Here is an 18,353-nt window from a genome sequence, read left to right as displayed (position 1 = left end):
TGGCAGATGCAACCAGGGCACCCGTCCAGCGCAAATACGAGTCCAGCAGGTTTTGCAGTGACCTGCGATGGTGGTGGGGAGTGGGCTTCTAGCTCAGCCGCCAGGCCCATTTTCACGCAGGGAGCAGCGCCCAGCTGGGGCGGGCTCTCCGCGAGAGGCGTGTCCCCGCCTGGCCTCGCCCCCGAGGCCCCGCCCCGGCCCGGCAGCGAATGAACGGGCGCGCCGGGAGGGCGCGAGGTCAGGGGGCCGGGGACGCGCGTGGGGAGCGCTGCCCCACTCGGCCGCTGCTGGGCGGACACCTGGGCGCGCCAACGCGGGAGGAGCCCGGACTCGGGCCGAGGCTGCCCGGGCAATGCCTTCACTCGGCGCAAACATGGCTGCGGCTCTGCGCGCCGCGGGCGTCCTGCTCCGCGATCCGCGTAAGTGGGTCTGTCGCGGCGGCCGCCAGGGCCAGGGTCCCTGAGACGGCGTGGGCAGAGCGGGCAGCTGGCGCCGGAGCCCTCGCGCCTCGGGGATTTCGGGATCGGCCGTGGGGGCACTGCGAGCAAACGGGCGAGGGGCTTCGCGGAGAAGGGAGGGGTGAGGGCAGCACTCAGGGCTCGGGGGGCCGCGGGGAGGGCGCCTGGATCCAGGAGGGGCAGGTTCAAGTCCCATCGGTCGGCTGGGTGGCTTGCAGCCGTGGCTGGAATTTCCTAGAGCCTTGGTTATTGTCACCTGTAATAACCAGACTGTTGAGAAGGTTACACCAGGGAAGGTATGTTATGGGCCTGCTGTAGAGGACAGTAAGGAAGGCATCGTCATCATCACCACCATGGACATCTGCCCTGCATTTCCTTCCCTGCTGAGGAAAGCCCATGGCCCTTGGTCCCTCTATGCCCACTTCTCCTTGGCAGCAGGACCCACCGTGGGGCAGCCTGGGCTGCTGTTTTCTAGAGATATTTGGAGAACATGTGAGACCCAGGAACAGCTTCCCATGTTTCTGATGCAAACCGTGAATAGGTTGTGACCGCAGGATGAGCTGATGGGACTGTGGGTCTCACCCACCTGGCTGGGACAGCATTTCCAACTGTGACACCTTGAACAAGGCACCTAACTTCGCCAGAGCTTTGGTAAATGTACATTGAAATCCTAATTTTTTTAAGGCTTGCCTTGAACATGAGCACCTTGCCTGGCACACAGTAGGTACACAGGCATCTTCAAAATGTCTAGCCATTCATGTAGAAGGCTGCCACAAATAAGATGCTTATTTAATGCATCTGAACGGTGACTGGACACAGACCGGACATATTTTTCTAGGAAGTTCATCAGTCTGGCACCGACTTGGAGTGGAGAGAATCCCCTCTGAACCTCCATATCTCATTAGAGGTGGCTTTGTTAGGAAAATAATAAGGACCCAGTGTACAATGAGGCTAGCTCACTAAAGGCACTGGGGGACAAAGGACATTGTTTTTTAAGAAGAGGCAGCACAGTGCCAGTCGTGGGGCTGAAAGAAGTATTGAACTAATCTTTTCTTTCATTGACCTTTCCTGTGACAAATGAAGTCTGACAGGCCTTAGATTTGAGGTCATGGAACAATACGTGAACTTTAAATTATTTGTAGTCTAGATTAAAAGTGGAAGGATTCAGAAACTCTAGTAGAAATACTTTTGGAGTCTATTTGTGTTACAGACTTTGATTTGAAGGTGTAGTTATAATCATCATTTTGGTTGATAGGAAAAAATCAACTTCTGTGTGAGAAAACATTGAGGAGTATTTCTGAAAATGAGTTCTGAAAGTAAAAGTGGAAACGCAAAGTTTTATACTTTATGTATCTAGCATATTACAGAATTAATAAGCTTCCTGGGGTGGGCCATATATTATCTGTCTGTCTGTTTAGCTATCTATATGAATTATTTTTTTTCTTGGTGCCTTTTTCTTTCCAAACTTTAAACGTGTTTTGTTTTGTTTTGTTTTTTAAGAGATGGAGTGTTGCTCTGTCGCCCAGGCTGGTGTACAGTGGTGCCATCATAGTTCACTGCAGCCTTGAAATCCTGGGATCAAGTGATCCTCCCGCCTCAGCCTCCCTGGTAGCTGGGATTTACAGGCATGACCTGGTGTGCCTGGCCTTCCAAACTTTTTTTTTTTTTTTTTTGCTGAGCATATATTGTCTTATGTAATTAGAAAAAAAATTCTAGGATAATAAAAGAGTTTTAGGGTTTACATAAAAGGCATTAGAACATTTTGGCTCCATATCAGCAACTAACCAATATTTTGAAGCACCTACTATGTTTATTGATAGTTACAATATAGAACCTTATTTCTGTTGTTAATTTTAAAAATGGTGCATATTTTATAAGTACTTTTGAGGTAATCTTCATCTCCTATGTGATAGAAAAGGGCCATCATAGATTTCAGTACTTGTGTACCTCGCCTTTTACTCTCTTCTGCCTCACCTGCGAGGATCCAAAATGTTAATTTGGTTTTGAAGAACCAGTTGATACTTATTAACTTACGAACTTCTTAAGTCATGGGTATACTTTTGAATGATCACCTATTGGATTTGTCCAGGAATTATGAAGTTTGTTTTTTGAGAGAAGTTTTTTTTTTTTTTTTTTTTTTTTTTTGAGACCGGGTCTCACTCTGTTGCCTAGGCTGCTGGTCTTGAACTCCTGAGCTCAAGTGAGCCTCCTGCCTCAACCTTCCAAGTAGCTGTGACTACAGGTGTTCACCACTGCAGGAGTTATGAAGTTTTTGTTTTGTTTTGTTTTGTTTGTTTTCTTTCTTTCTTTTTTTTTTTTGAGATGGAGTCTGGCTCTGTCGACAGGCTGGAATACAGTGGCGTGATCTCGGCTCACTGCAGCCTCTGCCTCCCAGGTTCAAGGGATTCTCCTGCCTCAGTCTCCCAAGTAGTTGGGACTACAGGCGTGCGCCACCACACCCGGCTAATTTTTTTGTATTTTTAGTAGAGATGGGTTTCACTGTGTTAGCCAGGATGGTCTCAGTCTCCTGACCTGTGATCTGCCCACCTTGGCCTCCCAGAGTGCTGGGATTACAGGCGTGAGCCACCGCGCCCGGCAGGGTTTTGTTTTCTTTTGTCATCTTCTGTTTTGCTGCTTATCTCTTGGTTTGATCATTTTTATTGTTTGTAGGCTTTCTTTTTTTTTTTTTAATAAAAAATAATAGAGATAGGGTCTCTTCACGTGGCCCAGGCTAGTCTCAAACTCCTGGGCCCAAGCAGTCCTCCCGCCTCAGCCTCCCAAAGTGCTGGGATTACAGGTGTGAGCCCCCATGCCCGGCCTGTTTGTAGGCCTTCTAAAGGTAGACCAGTTATCCATGTAAGGAGGAGGGGCAGAATTACTTGGTCTTAGTTCATAAATGGGCAAGTCTGTACTATTGGATATTCTTCACCCCTTTGCTTAACCACATGCAGTGTGGCAAGGCATTGCTGTTGGGGCTGGACATATTTTTCCCCTCTTATCTTCACAGCAGCCCTGCAGAAGTAGCCTTATCACTATTTTGCAGATGAGAAAAGTGAGACTCGCAGCATCTCAGTGAGTTGCCCAGGCCCAGCCATACAGCCTCTTGGTCCCGTGTGGGATTTCTGCTCAGATCTCTCTGGTTTCCAAACACGTACTCTTTACGCCACTCAATGCTGCCTGTGCCATCAGATTCTCTTCAACTGTGAGCTGAGTCTTTTCCAGAGTCTCAGTTGGCCCTTTGAATGTTTGCTTTAAACTCCTTTAGCCTGGACAAATGCTAATTGTTTGGTAGGAGACACTCTTCATTTCTCTAGAATCTTCAGATCATTAGGGGAGAGGAGTGTTTTAGATGAGTCCTTGAAGGGTGAGTGTATTAACTGACCTGAGTGGAAAGGGTCCCTTGGTAGCAATATCATTCTCCTCTCTGAGAATCTGGTGAACCATGGAGAACATAATTTTGTAAGTAGGACATGGTAATAGTTAAGCTGCTTGAAAAGCTACTAGCTCCCAGATTTTACTAGGAAATCCTCATCTAGTAGTTGGAAAATCTAATCCCTCCCCACCGCTTCCTTCTTTTTTTTTTTTTGAGACGGAGTCCTGCTCTGTCGCCCAGGCTGGAGTGCAGTGGCGCGATCTCGGCTCATTGCAAGCTCTGCCTCCCCGGTTCACGCCATTCTCCTGCCTCAGCCTCCCGAGTAGCTGGGACCACAGGCACCCGCCACCATGCCAAGCTAATTTTTTTTTTTTTTTTGTATTTTTAGTAGAGACGGGGTTTCACTGTGTTAGCCAGGATGGTCTCGATCTCCTGACCTCATGATCCACCCGCCTCGGCCTCCCAAAGTGCTGGGATTACAGGTGTGAGCCACTGTGCCCGGCCTTTCTTTCTTTTTTTTTTTTTTTAACTCCTTAAATTTTTTGTAGAAACGAGGGTCTTTCTATGTTGTACAAGCTGCCCCAAAATGGCTGGGTTCAAGAGATCCTCCCACCTCAGCCTCCCAAAGTGCTGGGATTACAGGTGTGAGCCACCACACCTGGAACTCCTTCCTTTTTTTAGGTTTGAAGGAGGAAATGTCATTTTATTACAGATGGAGTGTCCCTTATCCTGAATGCTTGGGACCACAGGTGTTTTGGATTTCAGATTTTTTTAGGTTTTGGAATATACTTACCGATTGAGCAGTCCAAATCTGAAAATCTAAAATTCAAAATGCTCCAATGAGCATTTTCTTTGAGTGTCATGTCAGCGCTCAAAAAGTTTCAGGTGTTGGAGCAATTTGGATTTTGGATTTTCACATTTGGGATGCTAAACTTATACCAGCAGTCAAATTGTGGAATGCCAAGGTTTTATTCTCATATCCCATGGAATCGGATACAGTCTCACTCATATAAGGAATTAGGGACATTGCAGCATGATTAGGAACCTGGTTAAATCCCATGATGAAGTTCAGAATTAAACATATGTAAAAAAGGAGATGTGAGTTGGTTTGAGCCTTGGAATTGAATTTCTTTTTTTTTTTTTTTAAACACCAACTCAAACCAGATGGAATTGAACTTCTTTATGGAATCTTTGCACTTCCACTTTGAGTTGGTAAAGATTATTTAGCATAAGCTCACATAATTGGCTCTGCTGGGAATGTGCACAATCTGGATGGTTGGAAATCTAATGGCCTGGAGATATCATTCTCTTCTATTTCACAGACATGCTAGGTGATAACATCAGAGCAGGTATAGTTCCCATCCTCTAGAAGCTGTCAATTGAAACTAACGCCAGCACTAATCACATGGTGGATGCTGCAGAGCGCTTCACTCCTCTGCTCTCCTCCTCACAAGAATCCCTGTAGCAAGGTGTCATTTTACAGATCGGGAAACTCAGGCTCAGGAAGACCTGGCCCCAGGTCACATTGCTAGTAAGTGGCAGAGCTGAATTCAGAGTCAGAGCTGCTTGACCCACAGCCTAAATTCCTCCTCAGGGCACCTTTGCCTGTTAGGAGGAGGAGGGCAGAAGGAGACTGATGGCAAGCTGGTTTCTAACCGACCGGTTTGAGAATGGGGAAGAGGTCATGTGCATAGCACCAGGCGCCATAGTAACCGCCCTCTCACATGGCCATCTTCAGTACATCCTCTGTGGCTTCAGTTTCATTTCACTGGATGTTTAAGGACTAGTACTCTTCATATGACAGCTGAGTATGGCACACGGACTCCTCAATTCAGGTGGGTTCTTCAGGCCCACTGCCACCTCCTGTGGGGCCCAGGACAAGGGTATACTTGAAGGCACATATATGGTATGTGGGATGTCGCAAGCCACCAAACTGGGAAATATGTTCTGTCCTCCTATTGACAAATAGACCTTGATCACGACCTGGAAGGGTGAGCTCTTGAACTCTCTGAGCTCCTGCAGAAATGCAGAGGCCTTTGGAGAGTTGCCTCTGATTCATACACTTTCCTGCTTCTCTTCCTGCCGCCAGCTCTTTCTGGCCTTGTGAGGAGTCTCGCCCACAGCCTGGATGGATTCTCTGGTCTGCATGCCTAGTTCCACTCTTGCTCCTGCAAACGGCTATCCCTTGGCCACCATTCAGGTCACGACTTGCTACACTGATGGCACAACCTCCCTCAGGAGGATGGATTCAGAAAAGATGCCTGCACCGACCCTGGGAGTGGGTGTGGAGCTTGGGGGACAGGGAATCCTGGGGCGCTGGTAGCCTGATCTGGTACGTGGGATGTGGACTCCTGGCGGGGCATGTCTTCTTGGTGGTAGAGACTGCAGACCCCGCGGGGTGGGGTGCAGTGGGAGGAGGGCTAAAACAGGCCCTGGGAAGCAGAGGCCCCTTGTCAAGGTTCAAGGGCAGTACTGGGTTCTCAGCACCAGTGCTTTCTGAAGAAGGCTTGGAGGCAGAAGGGAGAACTGCAGCTATGTGAAAACTGGCCCAGTTGCCACTCCTGAAATTGGCGGCTTTTCACCTTTTCTGCAGCCCCTTCTCCTTCCACAGGAGCAGCACGCTACTGTCGGTCATGTTGGTCTCATACAGGGCTTCTTGTGAGGGATTGTATCAACATCTGCAGCCGAGGTGGGGAGAGGAGGTGTGTGTAGTTTCTAAAATGCTTCCCTGCAGGCTCTCATCGGCCATCCTAGGGGAGCGATCCTCCACCCCATCCCCTTGGACAGGCCTTAAGTGCCTTTACCTGCCGGCAGAGAAATGCTAGGAAAATCATTTCTGCCATCGCATCTCTTTCAATTTTAAATCCAGGAATTATGCTCTGAGGACTTCTTCAGAAGAAATTACTTTCCAGCTAGATTTCATGCGAGCACTTTAATTTTGTCACAGTGGCATCCAGCAGCTGGAGGGTCTGTCAGCCATGGAGGTGGAAGTCAGGTGCAGCTGCAGCAGCCGCCGCCACAGAAACAGCCCAGCATGCCCAGCATGCAAAACCTCAAGTTCAACCACAGAAGAGGTATGAGTCTAACATCAGGTACAAATAAGGATTTCTCTTTATTGATGCAGACACCAGTAGACCCAAGCTGCCTAGGAGGAAAAGTGCTGGGAAAAGCCAGTGTGGAAGGAGCGGTGTGCTATTTTCTTGGCTTCCTTTCAACAGCTGTTAAACCACAGATTTTACACCGTCCTTCCCCACTGGATCTTTCCTCGCAACAGGGCTATTGTTAAAAGACATAGTTGAGTACAGTCTGCAAATTGTGTTAAGAATTTGGTTCTGGAATATGTCATATAACACAAATTATATATGCTGGAAATGTATTTATGAACCTAACATAATTATGCCTATGAAATGTATGTTCTGTACAGGATAACGAATAACTGATCTACCAAGAATTTCTATAGGAAACTAGAGTATTGTTTTTCATCCCTTAACACAGCGAACGTAATTATAAAGGAAGTAATGTGATTTATCATCTATTAAAGAAGTGAAGTACACGTTTCATACCTCACCTCTTCTGTTGCTGGTGGCTGGCAGCAGGCATGGCATTGTTGCAAGGGTCCTCTTTAGTAACAGAAGTCACAACTGCTCCCAAGTCTTCCTCTGTACAGAGGCAACAGAAAACTCTATAAAGGGAAGTTATCGAGATGAGTACATAGAAACAGCACCCTTTAATATCAGGCAGAGTGAGATAAAGTAGCTAGGACCTATTTAACTCCATGACCCTTCTCCTAGATCACACATTGTGTGATGAAAATTATACAGGTATGAGTGTGTGTGTATAATATATATAATATATATATATATTATATATATAAAATTTTTTATTTTTTTGGGAAAGTCTCACTCTGTCACCTAGGCTGGAGTGCGGTGGCACAATCTTGGCTCACTGCAACCTCCACCTCCCGGGTTCAAGCAATTCTCATGTGTCAGCCTCCCAAGTAGCTGGGATTACAGGCACACACCACCATGCCTGGCTAATTTTTGTATTTTTTGTAGAGATGGGAATTCACTATGTTGGCCAGGCTGGTCTCGAACTTCTGACTTCAAGTGATCCGCCTGCCTCGGCCTTCCAAAGTGCTGGGATTATAGGCATGAGCCACCACACCCAGTCATATATATATATATATGTGTGTGTGTGTGTGTGTGTGTGTGTGTGTGTGTATATATATATATATATATATTTTTTTTTTTTTTTAGAGGGAGCCTTGCTCTTTCACCCAGGCTGGAGTGCAGTGTCTTGATCTTTTCTCACTGCAACCTACACCTCCCAGGTTCAAGCGATTCTCCTGCCTCAGCCTCCCAAGTAACTGGGATTACAGGTGTGTGCCACCACACCCAGTTAATTTTGTATTTTTAGCAGAGATGGGGTTTTACCATGTTGGCCATGCGGCTCTCGAACTCCTAACTTCAAGTAATCCACCTGCCTTGGCCTCCCAAAGTGCTGGGATTACAGGCATGAGCTACCGTTTTTATTTTGAGAAGTGTTGCACTGTCACCCAGACTGTAGTGCAGTGGTGTGATCATGGTTCACTGCATCCTTGAACTCCTGGGCTTAAGCGATCCTCCTGTCTCAGCCTCCTGAGTGGCTAGGACTACAGGTACACACCACCACACCCAGCTAATTAAAAATTTTTTTTTTCTTGTAAAGATGGGGTCTTACTTTGCTGCCTAGGTTGGTTTTGAACTCTTGGCTTCCAGCAGTTCTCCTGCTGTGGCCTCCCAAAGTGCTGGTATTACAGGCATGAGCCACGAGCCACCGTGCCTGGCCAAAACCAAAATTTTCTTATTGTGTGTTTATTATTTTCTGCTGTATGATCATGAGTATGATGATTTAGTGCTGTGTAACCTGAGATTACGTGGGGATGGGCATTGGATACCTTCTTCATCTGGCAGCCTTTCAAGAAGGACCCATTCCATTTCTCCTTACCCTTTCCAGCCCCTCTCCCCACTTAAGCCATAAGTACTGAGGGTTGGGATTTGATAGAAACTGAAGAACCGATTCAATGTGGAATCCTGGAAGAAAAATTATTTCATTTGTGTGTTATTCTAGTGGCAACTCATTAATATAAGTAGCCTTAATATTATTAAAATTAAATGAAAATCTTTAAATTCTACTAAGTAACTTTAAATCATATTTATATAAAATACATGGGATCATTTTAGAGAATACAGATAGGGAAAAAAATACTTTAAACATTATGAAAGGTCTTACCACCCAATATTTTGTTTCTCTCTTCTTAAAAAAAAAAATAGAGACAAGGTCTTACTGTATTTCTCAGGCTTGTCTTGAACTGCTGGGGTCAAGCAGTCCTCCTGCCTCAACCTTCCAGAGTGCTGAGATTACAGGTGTGAACGACCAGCCAGGCCAATTTTGTCTGTATGACTATTAAGATTCACTCTATGTATTTAGCAAGATGTGACCGTACTATACATCATATATTTATAATGCCCTCTTTTTATTTATCATCATATAAATATTTGTCTATATTATTTTGGTAACTGAAGAGTATTTTATTAAGTCATAAACTACCCTGTCCAACATTATGGGACGTGTAGGTGATTTCTAGTTTTTTAATACTAGAAATGGTGAAGCAATGAGTGTCTTTGTGGATTATTCTGATGGCAGACATTATGAAGGCATTGTGCTGCTTAATGCTTGGGCTGGACTAGATTGCACTACTAGGGTAGACACTACACTAGGCTGGGGTTGACAGATTCGTTCTGTAAAGGGTTAGGCAGTAAATTTTTCAGGCTTTGTAGGCCAAACTCTCTCTTTTGCTGCTATTCAACTCTGCTGTTGTAATGTGAGAGCAGCCACAGATATTACATAAACAATGAGGGGAGCTGTGTTCCAGTAAAACTTTCTTTACAAAAGCAGGCAGTAGGGGTGTATGTGTGTACACAGATTTAGTGCCTGGGCTGTAGTTCGCCAAATTCTGTTCTAGAGGCATCGTAGACCCACAGGCCAATCATGTCTTAGAGGTTCAATGAAGAGCTGGGATCTTATTACTTTTTCTTGAGGCTGACCATATAGAGTAGAATAGAATTGTTGTTTATGAATTGACAAGCTTAAGTTTCTGTTACGTACATTTAATATTTCAAGGAAAAACCTTGTATTTGGAGAGTCCCGGGATATGAAAATGGCAAAATGTTGAAACCTTTCCAAGTGAGACATTTTAAATATATTTTGCTGAATACACTTTTATGTTTAAACAAACGGAACATGAACGTTCAGACCTTGGTCTCAGGTGCGTTCTGTCTGGAAGGAGAGGCGATGGAGGCCCTTGACTAAAGCTTTCACTTCACATTCTAGAATAGAGGGGTGTCAGACTAGGACTTACTAATGCGCTATTCATCATGCACAACACAGTTTTGAATTAAGTGCATGTGTATTTAGGTATTTTCAAGTCGTGTGCATCTCTTTAATGTGTAAGATCAACATGGGTTTGCAAAACCGTGAGCAGGGCAGAGTAGCATCCCCTTTAAAGCCACTCTTGTTCTGAGCTCAGGTGTTATAGATGAAAAACAGCTCTAAATCCCGTTTGCACACTGATACCGTCTGTGGCTTGGGTAAATCTTTTAGCCTGAGGTTTTTAAACCAGTAATCTGTTAACTGGCAGCAATCCATGGGAAATGCACTTAATTTATTGTGAGTCACAGATTTTGAGGGCGAAAGACAGGATCCCAGGAGAAGACTGGTGGTCTAAGTAGACAGATTAAAGGAATATCACAAAATAATGCATCTGGAATTTTCAAATATCAAGGAAAGAGAACTCAACACACCCCTGTTAATGCAGTCGTAGGACTCGAGCATGGAAGAGTTATCTAACAACCACATCTTCACTGCAGTTGCTTGGTTTTTTAAAAGGGGATGAAGCCCTCTTCCTCTAAGACAGTGATTCTCAGTAGGGGGAAGGGGGCATTTTTGCCTCCTGGGACAAATTTGGCAATGTCTGGAGACATTTTGGGTTGTCACGCTGGGGTGGGGTGTGTGCTGTTGTCATCTATAGGTAGAGGCCAGGTATGCTGTTAAGCCTCCCGCACTGCACAGTACAGTCCTCTACAACAAAGGACTCTCCAGCCCCACACGTCCGTAGTGCTGAGGTTGAGAAACCCTGGTCGAAGACAATGATGTGAAAAGGGACCTTAGTTAGTCTTTATAATGGGGTCTAAATGAGAAAATCCCTGACCTCATTGTAATGCCCTATTTCTCCTTCCCCAGGAATTGATTCGTATTCTGAAAAATTAGGTTGAGAAATCAGATTTTTACCTCATTCACTTCCAATAGGTTTGATCAAGAAAAGTTTCCACCCGTTTACATTTGACATACGCCGCTGCCTTACATTATGGCCAAATGTTGTTAATAATTGTTTAAAAATTACCCATTAAGATGTCATCATAAGCCCGGGACAATGGCTCACACCTGTAATCTCAGCACTTTGGGAGCCTGAGCCAGGAGTTTGAGACCAGTCTGGGCAACATGGCAAGACTCTGTCTCTCTAAAAAAATTTAAAAAGTCATCAGGCATGGAGGCAGGTGCCTGTGGTCTCAGCTCCTGAGGAGGCTGAAGCGGGACGATCGCTTGAGCTCGGGAGGTCGAGGATGCAGTGAGCCTTGTTTGTGCAACTGCACCCCAGCCTGGGTGACAGAGTGAGACCCTGTCTCCAAAAAAAAAAAAAAAAAAAAAGAAAAAGAAAAAAAGATGTCATCGTAGTATCATTAGTTGTCAAGCACATAAAGAATGTTTTTCTATACAGGCTCTGTCTCAGCAGCGTTGGCTTAGTCGCTGCTGTAGTCAGACGTGGTCCGGTATAGGAGATTCAGGAAGTAGACCCCTCAGCACTCGTAATAACGGTGTTTAGATAAACTTCAGGCTGGTTATTTTTCAGCTGCTTTATTGAAAGTGGATAGAGGGTACAACCGTATAATGAAATATTATTTAGCAATAAAGAGGAGTGAAGTGTACTGATTCATGCTCTGACATGAATAGGCAAATCTATAGACCCAGAAATGTCCTGAATAGGCAAATCTATAGACCCAGAAAGGAGATTAGTAGCTGCCAGGGGTGAGAAGGGAGGGAATGGGGAGTGGCTTTAATGGATACAAAGATTCTTTGTGGGGTACAGAGGTCCTGGAGTTAGATAGTTGTGGTGGTTTCCTGCCCTTCCTTATGGATTAGAAACCTCTGAATTGTTCAGATTATGGTGAATTTTATGGTATGTGAGTTATATCTCAATTTTTAAAAATGAAAAAAAGATGAATGAATGGAAGAAATGCTCCGTGTTCTTTAGTTCCCCAGTTATTGCCATCCCATGGCTACCCGTTCATGGGGACACACAAGGTCTTCTGATGGCTCCTGCCAGCGTACCAGAGGCACCTGGTCCTGCTCCGGCTTCGCCTTGCTCTCTGGCGGGGCTTAGGAGTGGAGAGCTCCTGGCCTGGCTCACTTTGGGCTGTGTTGACTCCGGAGCTTGATCTGGATTTTAGGTTTACATTTTTGCCTAGTACTTTGTTTTTTTAAGTTTCCAGAAACTGCTTGACCTAAAACTTGTTATAGAGCTCTGCTTTCTTTTTGCTTCTTCCTGCTCATTCAGTGGTTGATTCTCTAGCCTGGGACTAATTTGAATGTTAGCACCGGTTCTTGGAGGAATTATCTAGCAGTGAATTTACATGCAGGATGGAGAGGAGAAGTTTATCATAACAGGAGCCACGGGTGAAGGAATAGAGGGAGGTCCTAGAGAAGGAAGCAGAGGAGCAAGCAATAACTTCAGTCAGTCCTGGTATGGTGGCCCGTGCCTGTAATCCCAGCACTTTCGGAGGCTGAGGCCGGTTCCTGAGGTCAGGATTTTGAGACCAGCCTGGCCAACATGGCAAAATGCCATCTCTACTAAAAATACAAAAATTAGCCCGGGTGCCTGTAATCCCAGCTACTTAGGAGGCTGAGGCAGGAGAATTGTTTAAATCTGGGAGGCGGAGGTTGTAGTGAGCTGAGATCGTACCTCTGCACTCCAGCCTGGGTGACAGAGTGAGACTCCATTTCAAAAATACAATAAAATGTAAAAAAAAATTTCAGTCAGTACTCATTTAATTTAATCATTGACTAAAGAGACAGGAGCAGATGCAAGAGTGGGGATGGGCTGGTGTTAGACTGTGGAGGTTTAAAATTAGGGGGGAACCCTGCTCTGTGTAGAGTTGAACTTACCATGTGCCTGCACTTGCTAAGTGACTGAAGCTGTTACCACTGAATTCTCAAAACAGCATTTTGAGTAGGTGGTGGGTGCTGTGTTTTCCAGATGAGGAAACCTGAAGTTGGGAGAGGTCGGGTAACCTCTGTATTCGCATGGCATTCACATGTACAAATGCTTTAGCCTCAGGACAATTTTAGACTTCTACCTTGACTCCCAGTCCCTAAAGATTCGATCTCTGTTCAGGCTGAGACTTTAAAAGGGAAACATTTCCAGCTGAGTGAAGACTGATATCATGGATTAAGCCAAAAGACAAAGGTCCGCGTCTGAGCTGGGACCATGAGGAACTGGAGGCCACAGATGTCCCTGAATAGGTATCCGTGTGATGGCAGTGAAAAGAGCCGTAGTATTTACCTTTGTACGGAACAGGTTAGATAACAGTTGCTGGCTGAACCAAGATTCCACCTGGAAGAAAATAAGAAGTGTGACAAATCAACCATTGTATTTTATTTTATGTAGGAAGCCCAAAACTGGAATATTAATGCTAAACATGGGAGGCCCCGAAACCCTCGGAGATGTTCACGACTTCCTTCTGAGACTCTTCTTGGACCGAGACCTCATGACGCTTCCTATTCAGAAGTGAGATCCATATAAACACCTCGACTTGATTATAACCTTGGCACTGCATTGACATGCGTCTCTCAATTCTGTAGTTTCAAACCAGTAAATTGTTTTAATGCGTATCTGGTAATGGTTAAAGCAGCAGCATTGTTTTCTATTGGATATCGGAAGGATATGATATCAGAAAATTTCAGGGGGAGAGAGCAAATAAGTTAGTGAGGATTCTCCTTGAGCCCTTTGCTCCCCAGAGCCCTAGAAATTGCAGTTTACTTGACATAGCCTAAGCACCTTTAAAGATTTTTAAAGATGTATTTGTCCTTGGCACTTAACGGCTGATTAACAGTCAGGGAAGCAATGATTATTATTCATTTGTACTATAAATATGGATTGTTGCTGCCCTTCTTTTCCTTTCATCCTTCTTTCCCTTCTTCCTTCTCTCCTTTTTCTTTCAAAATAGATTTTTGTAATGAAAAATTAATACATGCATGTGATAACTACAAATAGTATAAAAGTAATTACAGTAAAAGGCAAATGTCCCTTTCCCCTTGCAGCCCCAGTTACTCACCTGGAGGTCAACTCTGTTACATCCAGAAATAGTCTGTGCATATCCAAGTACAGACATACATACGCACACACACACACACCCTCCCCCACTTTGTTACACAAATGTGAAGGTACTTAGGTACTATATTTGAAACTTTCCTTTTTTTTTTTTTAAACTTAACACTGTATCTTGTTTCATAACATTATATCGATATATAGGTCTGACTCATTTTTTGATTACTCTTTAGAATTGCATGATATGGCTGTAACTTCATTTGTTTAATCCGTGCTTCATGTTGGACAATTAGGTTGTTTACAGGATTGCAGTGAATATAGTGAATAGTCTTGTGCATACATCTTTGCTCCTATATGCAAGTGTATCTATAAGATTAATAGACTTTATTTTTTAAATTAAGAGAAATGTATACTGCCTTTGTCTTATATCCTAGTTCTCGTTAGGTGTGGGATCAAAATGTGTTACTCTAGTAGCTAGCACACATCCAGGGTTCTCTGCGTGGGTGTTGTGCGTCCTGAATCTTCAGAGTGTGCTACTGGAACAACTTGTGGAGCACAGCTGGGTATTCCTCAGAGCGGGTCTAGCTTTAGCTCCATAATCTACAACAAGACAGCTGGCTATTGTCAATGACCTCAAGCTTCTATTTTAAAGGCTTAATCTTGTTAGGCTCTCTAAAATTTTGCTTATTTTTTTTTTTTTATTGAGTAGAAAACATTTCTCAGGTTGCTAAGGTGGAATAAAATCCACTTACCTGTGTGTTAAATGATTTAGTAAGCTGGCACCATTCATCGCCAAACGTCGAACCCCCAAGATTCAAGAGCAGTACCGCAGGATTGGAGGCGGGTCCCCCATCAAGATATGGACTTCCAAGCAGGGAGAGGGCATGGTGAAGCTGCTGGATGAATTGTCCCCCAACACAGGTATGGTGTTTCTTCATTAACATGTAACTAGATTAGTTCTTTCAAAGTAGTTATGAAATTCAAAACAGTAGTAGAAGCTAAATGCTTCATATGTACTGGCAACGCGATTTGTGGTGTTTCTACATAATACATGGTCATTTAATTTAGGTCTCCAGGCATTATCCCTTGACCTTTAGCCTTTGCTATGACTTCTTACATTACAAGTGAAAAAAACCTAAGGATTTGGGACATGAGTTTCAAAAGGAAGTTCGAGATGTTTGTTAAGTTGAGGTAGAGTATAAGGCATAAGCAACATACCACAAATAAAAGATGCATATATCATTATGCTGGAAAGAAATCTTTGAGAAATAAATTGAGTCTGCTGCTATTGCCTTTTCTTTCTGGTTGGATAGCTAATTAGAATATTTAGAGCAGTATTAGCTAGCTATCATGGAAGCCACAAGACACTAAGCAACTTGCAGTGATGCTGTCAGCTCTCAGGATACCACCATAATAAGGTATTGAAGGTCCTCGTTGGATGTGGCACCAAAAAGAGGATTGTGCACATCTGAGAACCTCTATCCAGAATAATAGTGTGCAGAATGAACCACTAAATGCATGGATGAAGTAAAAATGCCGTATTAAACACATTGAAGACACAATTGATTGCAGGACAGCCTGTTTTTGTATAATACTAAGACACAAAAGCACTATCAGTTAATTTTAAGACACCATCTATTGTAGACTGGACTGATATGAGAAATGTTAAAACCAAAAACATGTACATCTTAGGACACATGAATTACATTCATTGCAAATATATCTTAGAGCTTTGGGATCAGGATAGGTGTGTGACACTGGGAACCCTCAAGGAGAACAGCTCCAAAAGGAGCATTTCACTCTTTCCCGACATCACTGAGCAAGCGTCCACTCCAGCTGCTCTCAGAATCCACTGGTTCCCATGGCACAAAATAACAAAAGGTCCTGGCCCCTTCTCAGATCACCTCACATGGAAAATCGTTCAACTGTGCTTCTGCATATTTGGCTTGCTTCCTGCTTTCAGCTGTGGCTCAAGGGCATTTCTTATGCAGTTTCTCCGTGCATGCCGCAGTGCACCTTTAAAATGTCAGCCCTCCATTCACACCTACTTGATAGAGAACAAACTCCAGTCATTAACAGTTTATCCTGATCAAAGATTTCTTGTGGGCCTGGCGTGGTGGCTCATGCCTGTAATCCCAGCACTTTGGGAGGCCAAGGCGGGTGGATCGCTTGAGCCCAGGAGTTCAAGACCAGCCTGAGCAACATGGTGAAACTCTGTCTACACACACACACACAACAACAAGCACAACAACAAAAATTAGTCAGGCATGGTGGCACGCGCCTGGAGGCCCCGCTATTTGTGAGGCTAAGGTGGAGGGATCGCTTGAGCCAGGGAGGTTGAAGCTACAGTGAGCCACGATCACGCCATTGCACTCCAGCCTGGGCAACAGAGTGAGACCCTGTCTCAAAAAAAAAAAAAAAAAAAAGGTTTATTATGAACCAGATTTGCAATTGCTATGGTGTCTTCAGTGGGAAGAGGAGGCAGAAAGGTTCCCATTTTTCCTGTTTTTATGTTACTGTAGTACCCATCATTATAAAGAGCGCTAGTAAGCATGGGGATGGGGCACACCCCAGCTGTTTGGGAGGCTGAGGCAGAAGGATTGCGTGAGCCCAGGAGTTGAAGTCCTGGTAGAGTTGTCAGACTTGAAAAAGGAATAGACAGAAGGGCATCCTTCCCGCCACCTCCTGTCTCTGTGGCGAGGCTGTTGGGGGTACCTCTCCATCTCCTTCTCCTTTCTCCTCCCTTCTGATCCTTTCTTTCCTATACAGTTGTAAAGTTTACTTTTGAACTATGTCTATTCATTTATTTCTATTAAGAAAAATTCTCTTTAGGCCAGAAAATGTGATTAATTGCAAACAGATAAACACGTTTCATGCTGTCATTTTTTAGGGAAGTGGTTGTTGCTTGGTAGCCAGTGTGGACATTTTGAGACTTGCACTGGTTTCATAGAATTGACCAGTTAACTAAGACAGTGAGTTGTATCAGGAAGTGGTTTCATGTAGTTGCATTGCAGAAATGTAGAGAATAGATACGGAAATAGATGAGAAGTGTAATCATGTGATGGAAAGTTTAAATCTCAAATACGCTATACAAATTGTAGTTTAACCGTTTGGCTTGTAACTGCTTTTAGTGACTCATGAAATAATTCTGTTCTTTACCGGATGCAGTGTGGCTGGAGTATAGGTTCTTTTCTCTGATGGTGCTGGCTTCCCTGCTGTGGTTCAGGCAGTTTACTTACTTCACTAAGCCTCAGCTAGAAAATGGGGATGGTAATAGAACCCAACTCCTAGATCCTTGTGAAAATTAAATGAGATAATCCTGAAAGGCATTAACATGACAAAAATTCAATATACATGAGCTTTTTAATTCATGATTAGCACAGGGTTCATGATCTGATACAAATTAAGAAGCATTTGCTACGTATTTCAAACTTTTCTTTCAAAAAATCATGTACAAATCGGACATTTGAACTATTGTATATGCTAAATTAGTGAAGTTTTGCTGTTTAAAAATCTAGTTTCTCTATCTTTTAGTAGTTCTTGCTGAAGACTGTTTACATTAGACGGCTGCTCTGAGGGTACCTAGGCTAGGCCAGTGAGTGATGTGTTTTGGGCTCACTCCGGCCAGATGTGCCCATGAGATGTGGCGCTGGTTAACATCAGAGATGCTCCTTCCCGTCCCTGCATCCTTCCAGGGACAGCCAGCCTCTGTGTGAAACCCACCCTGGTGGACAAGGGGCCTCCGTGAATACTGTTTGTTGGTTCTTCAGGATATGCCCAGTTGGAGAGTACATTGCCGCTTTTTCTACAATATGTGTTTACAGGTTGTCTTTAGAAAGCGTTTAGAAAACATTATCAGTTCTTTCTAGGGTATTTTCCTCTGTCTCACTTTAAAATGTGGCCACCTGCTGTGTCTTTATCTGCAAGGGCAGCCCCTCTACCTCTTAGTGTGCACGATTTGAGGCACTCCCAGACTCCAGGCATTTAGACTGTAATCTTCAGATACTGGACAGGTGAAAAGAAAATGTGAGAAGCTAGTTGACCTGCAGCACTGGGGATGTCATTCTGATCATTGTATTGTTTCAAAGTAGATTCGAAA

General features: G+C 44.2%; 1 protein-coding gene across 3 annotated transcripts in view; it reads left to right on the top strand.

Annotated features, from left to right (window-relative positions):
- Positions 1 to 216: 216 nt before the first annotated feature.
- Positions 217 to 18,353, top strand: part of FECH (ferrochelatase) — a 38,644-nt gene continuing 20,507 nt past the window's right edge. Inside the window, exons 1-4 of one of the 3 annotated variants that reach the window (XM_003914411.5) lie at positions 217 to 419; positions 6,779 to 6,905; positions 13,595 to 13,714; positions 15,027 to 15,175. In XM_003914411.5, coding sequence (XP_003914460.1) covers positions 353 to 419; positions 6,779 to 6,905; positions 13,595 to 13,714; positions 15,027 to 15,175 — 463 coding nt within the window. In that variant the 5' untranslated portion in view covers positions 217 to 352. Of the gene's footprint in view, positions 420 to 6,778; positions 6,924 to 13,594; positions 13,715 to 15,026; positions 15,176 to 18,353 lie in introns of all 3 variants that reach the window. The other 2 variants (XM_009192791.4, XM_009192790.4) reach the window with 2 other exon arrangements.

Source organism: Papio anubis, chromosome 19 (assembly GCF_008728515.1).
Source record: "Papio anubis isolate 15944 chromosome 19, Panubis1.0, whole genome shotgun sequence".
In the NCBI taxonomy this organism is placed as follows: Eukaryota; Metazoa; Chordata; class Mammalia; order Primates; family Cercopithecidae; genus Papio; species Papio anubis.
This window is presented reverse-complemented; position numbering and strand designations above follow the sequence as displayed.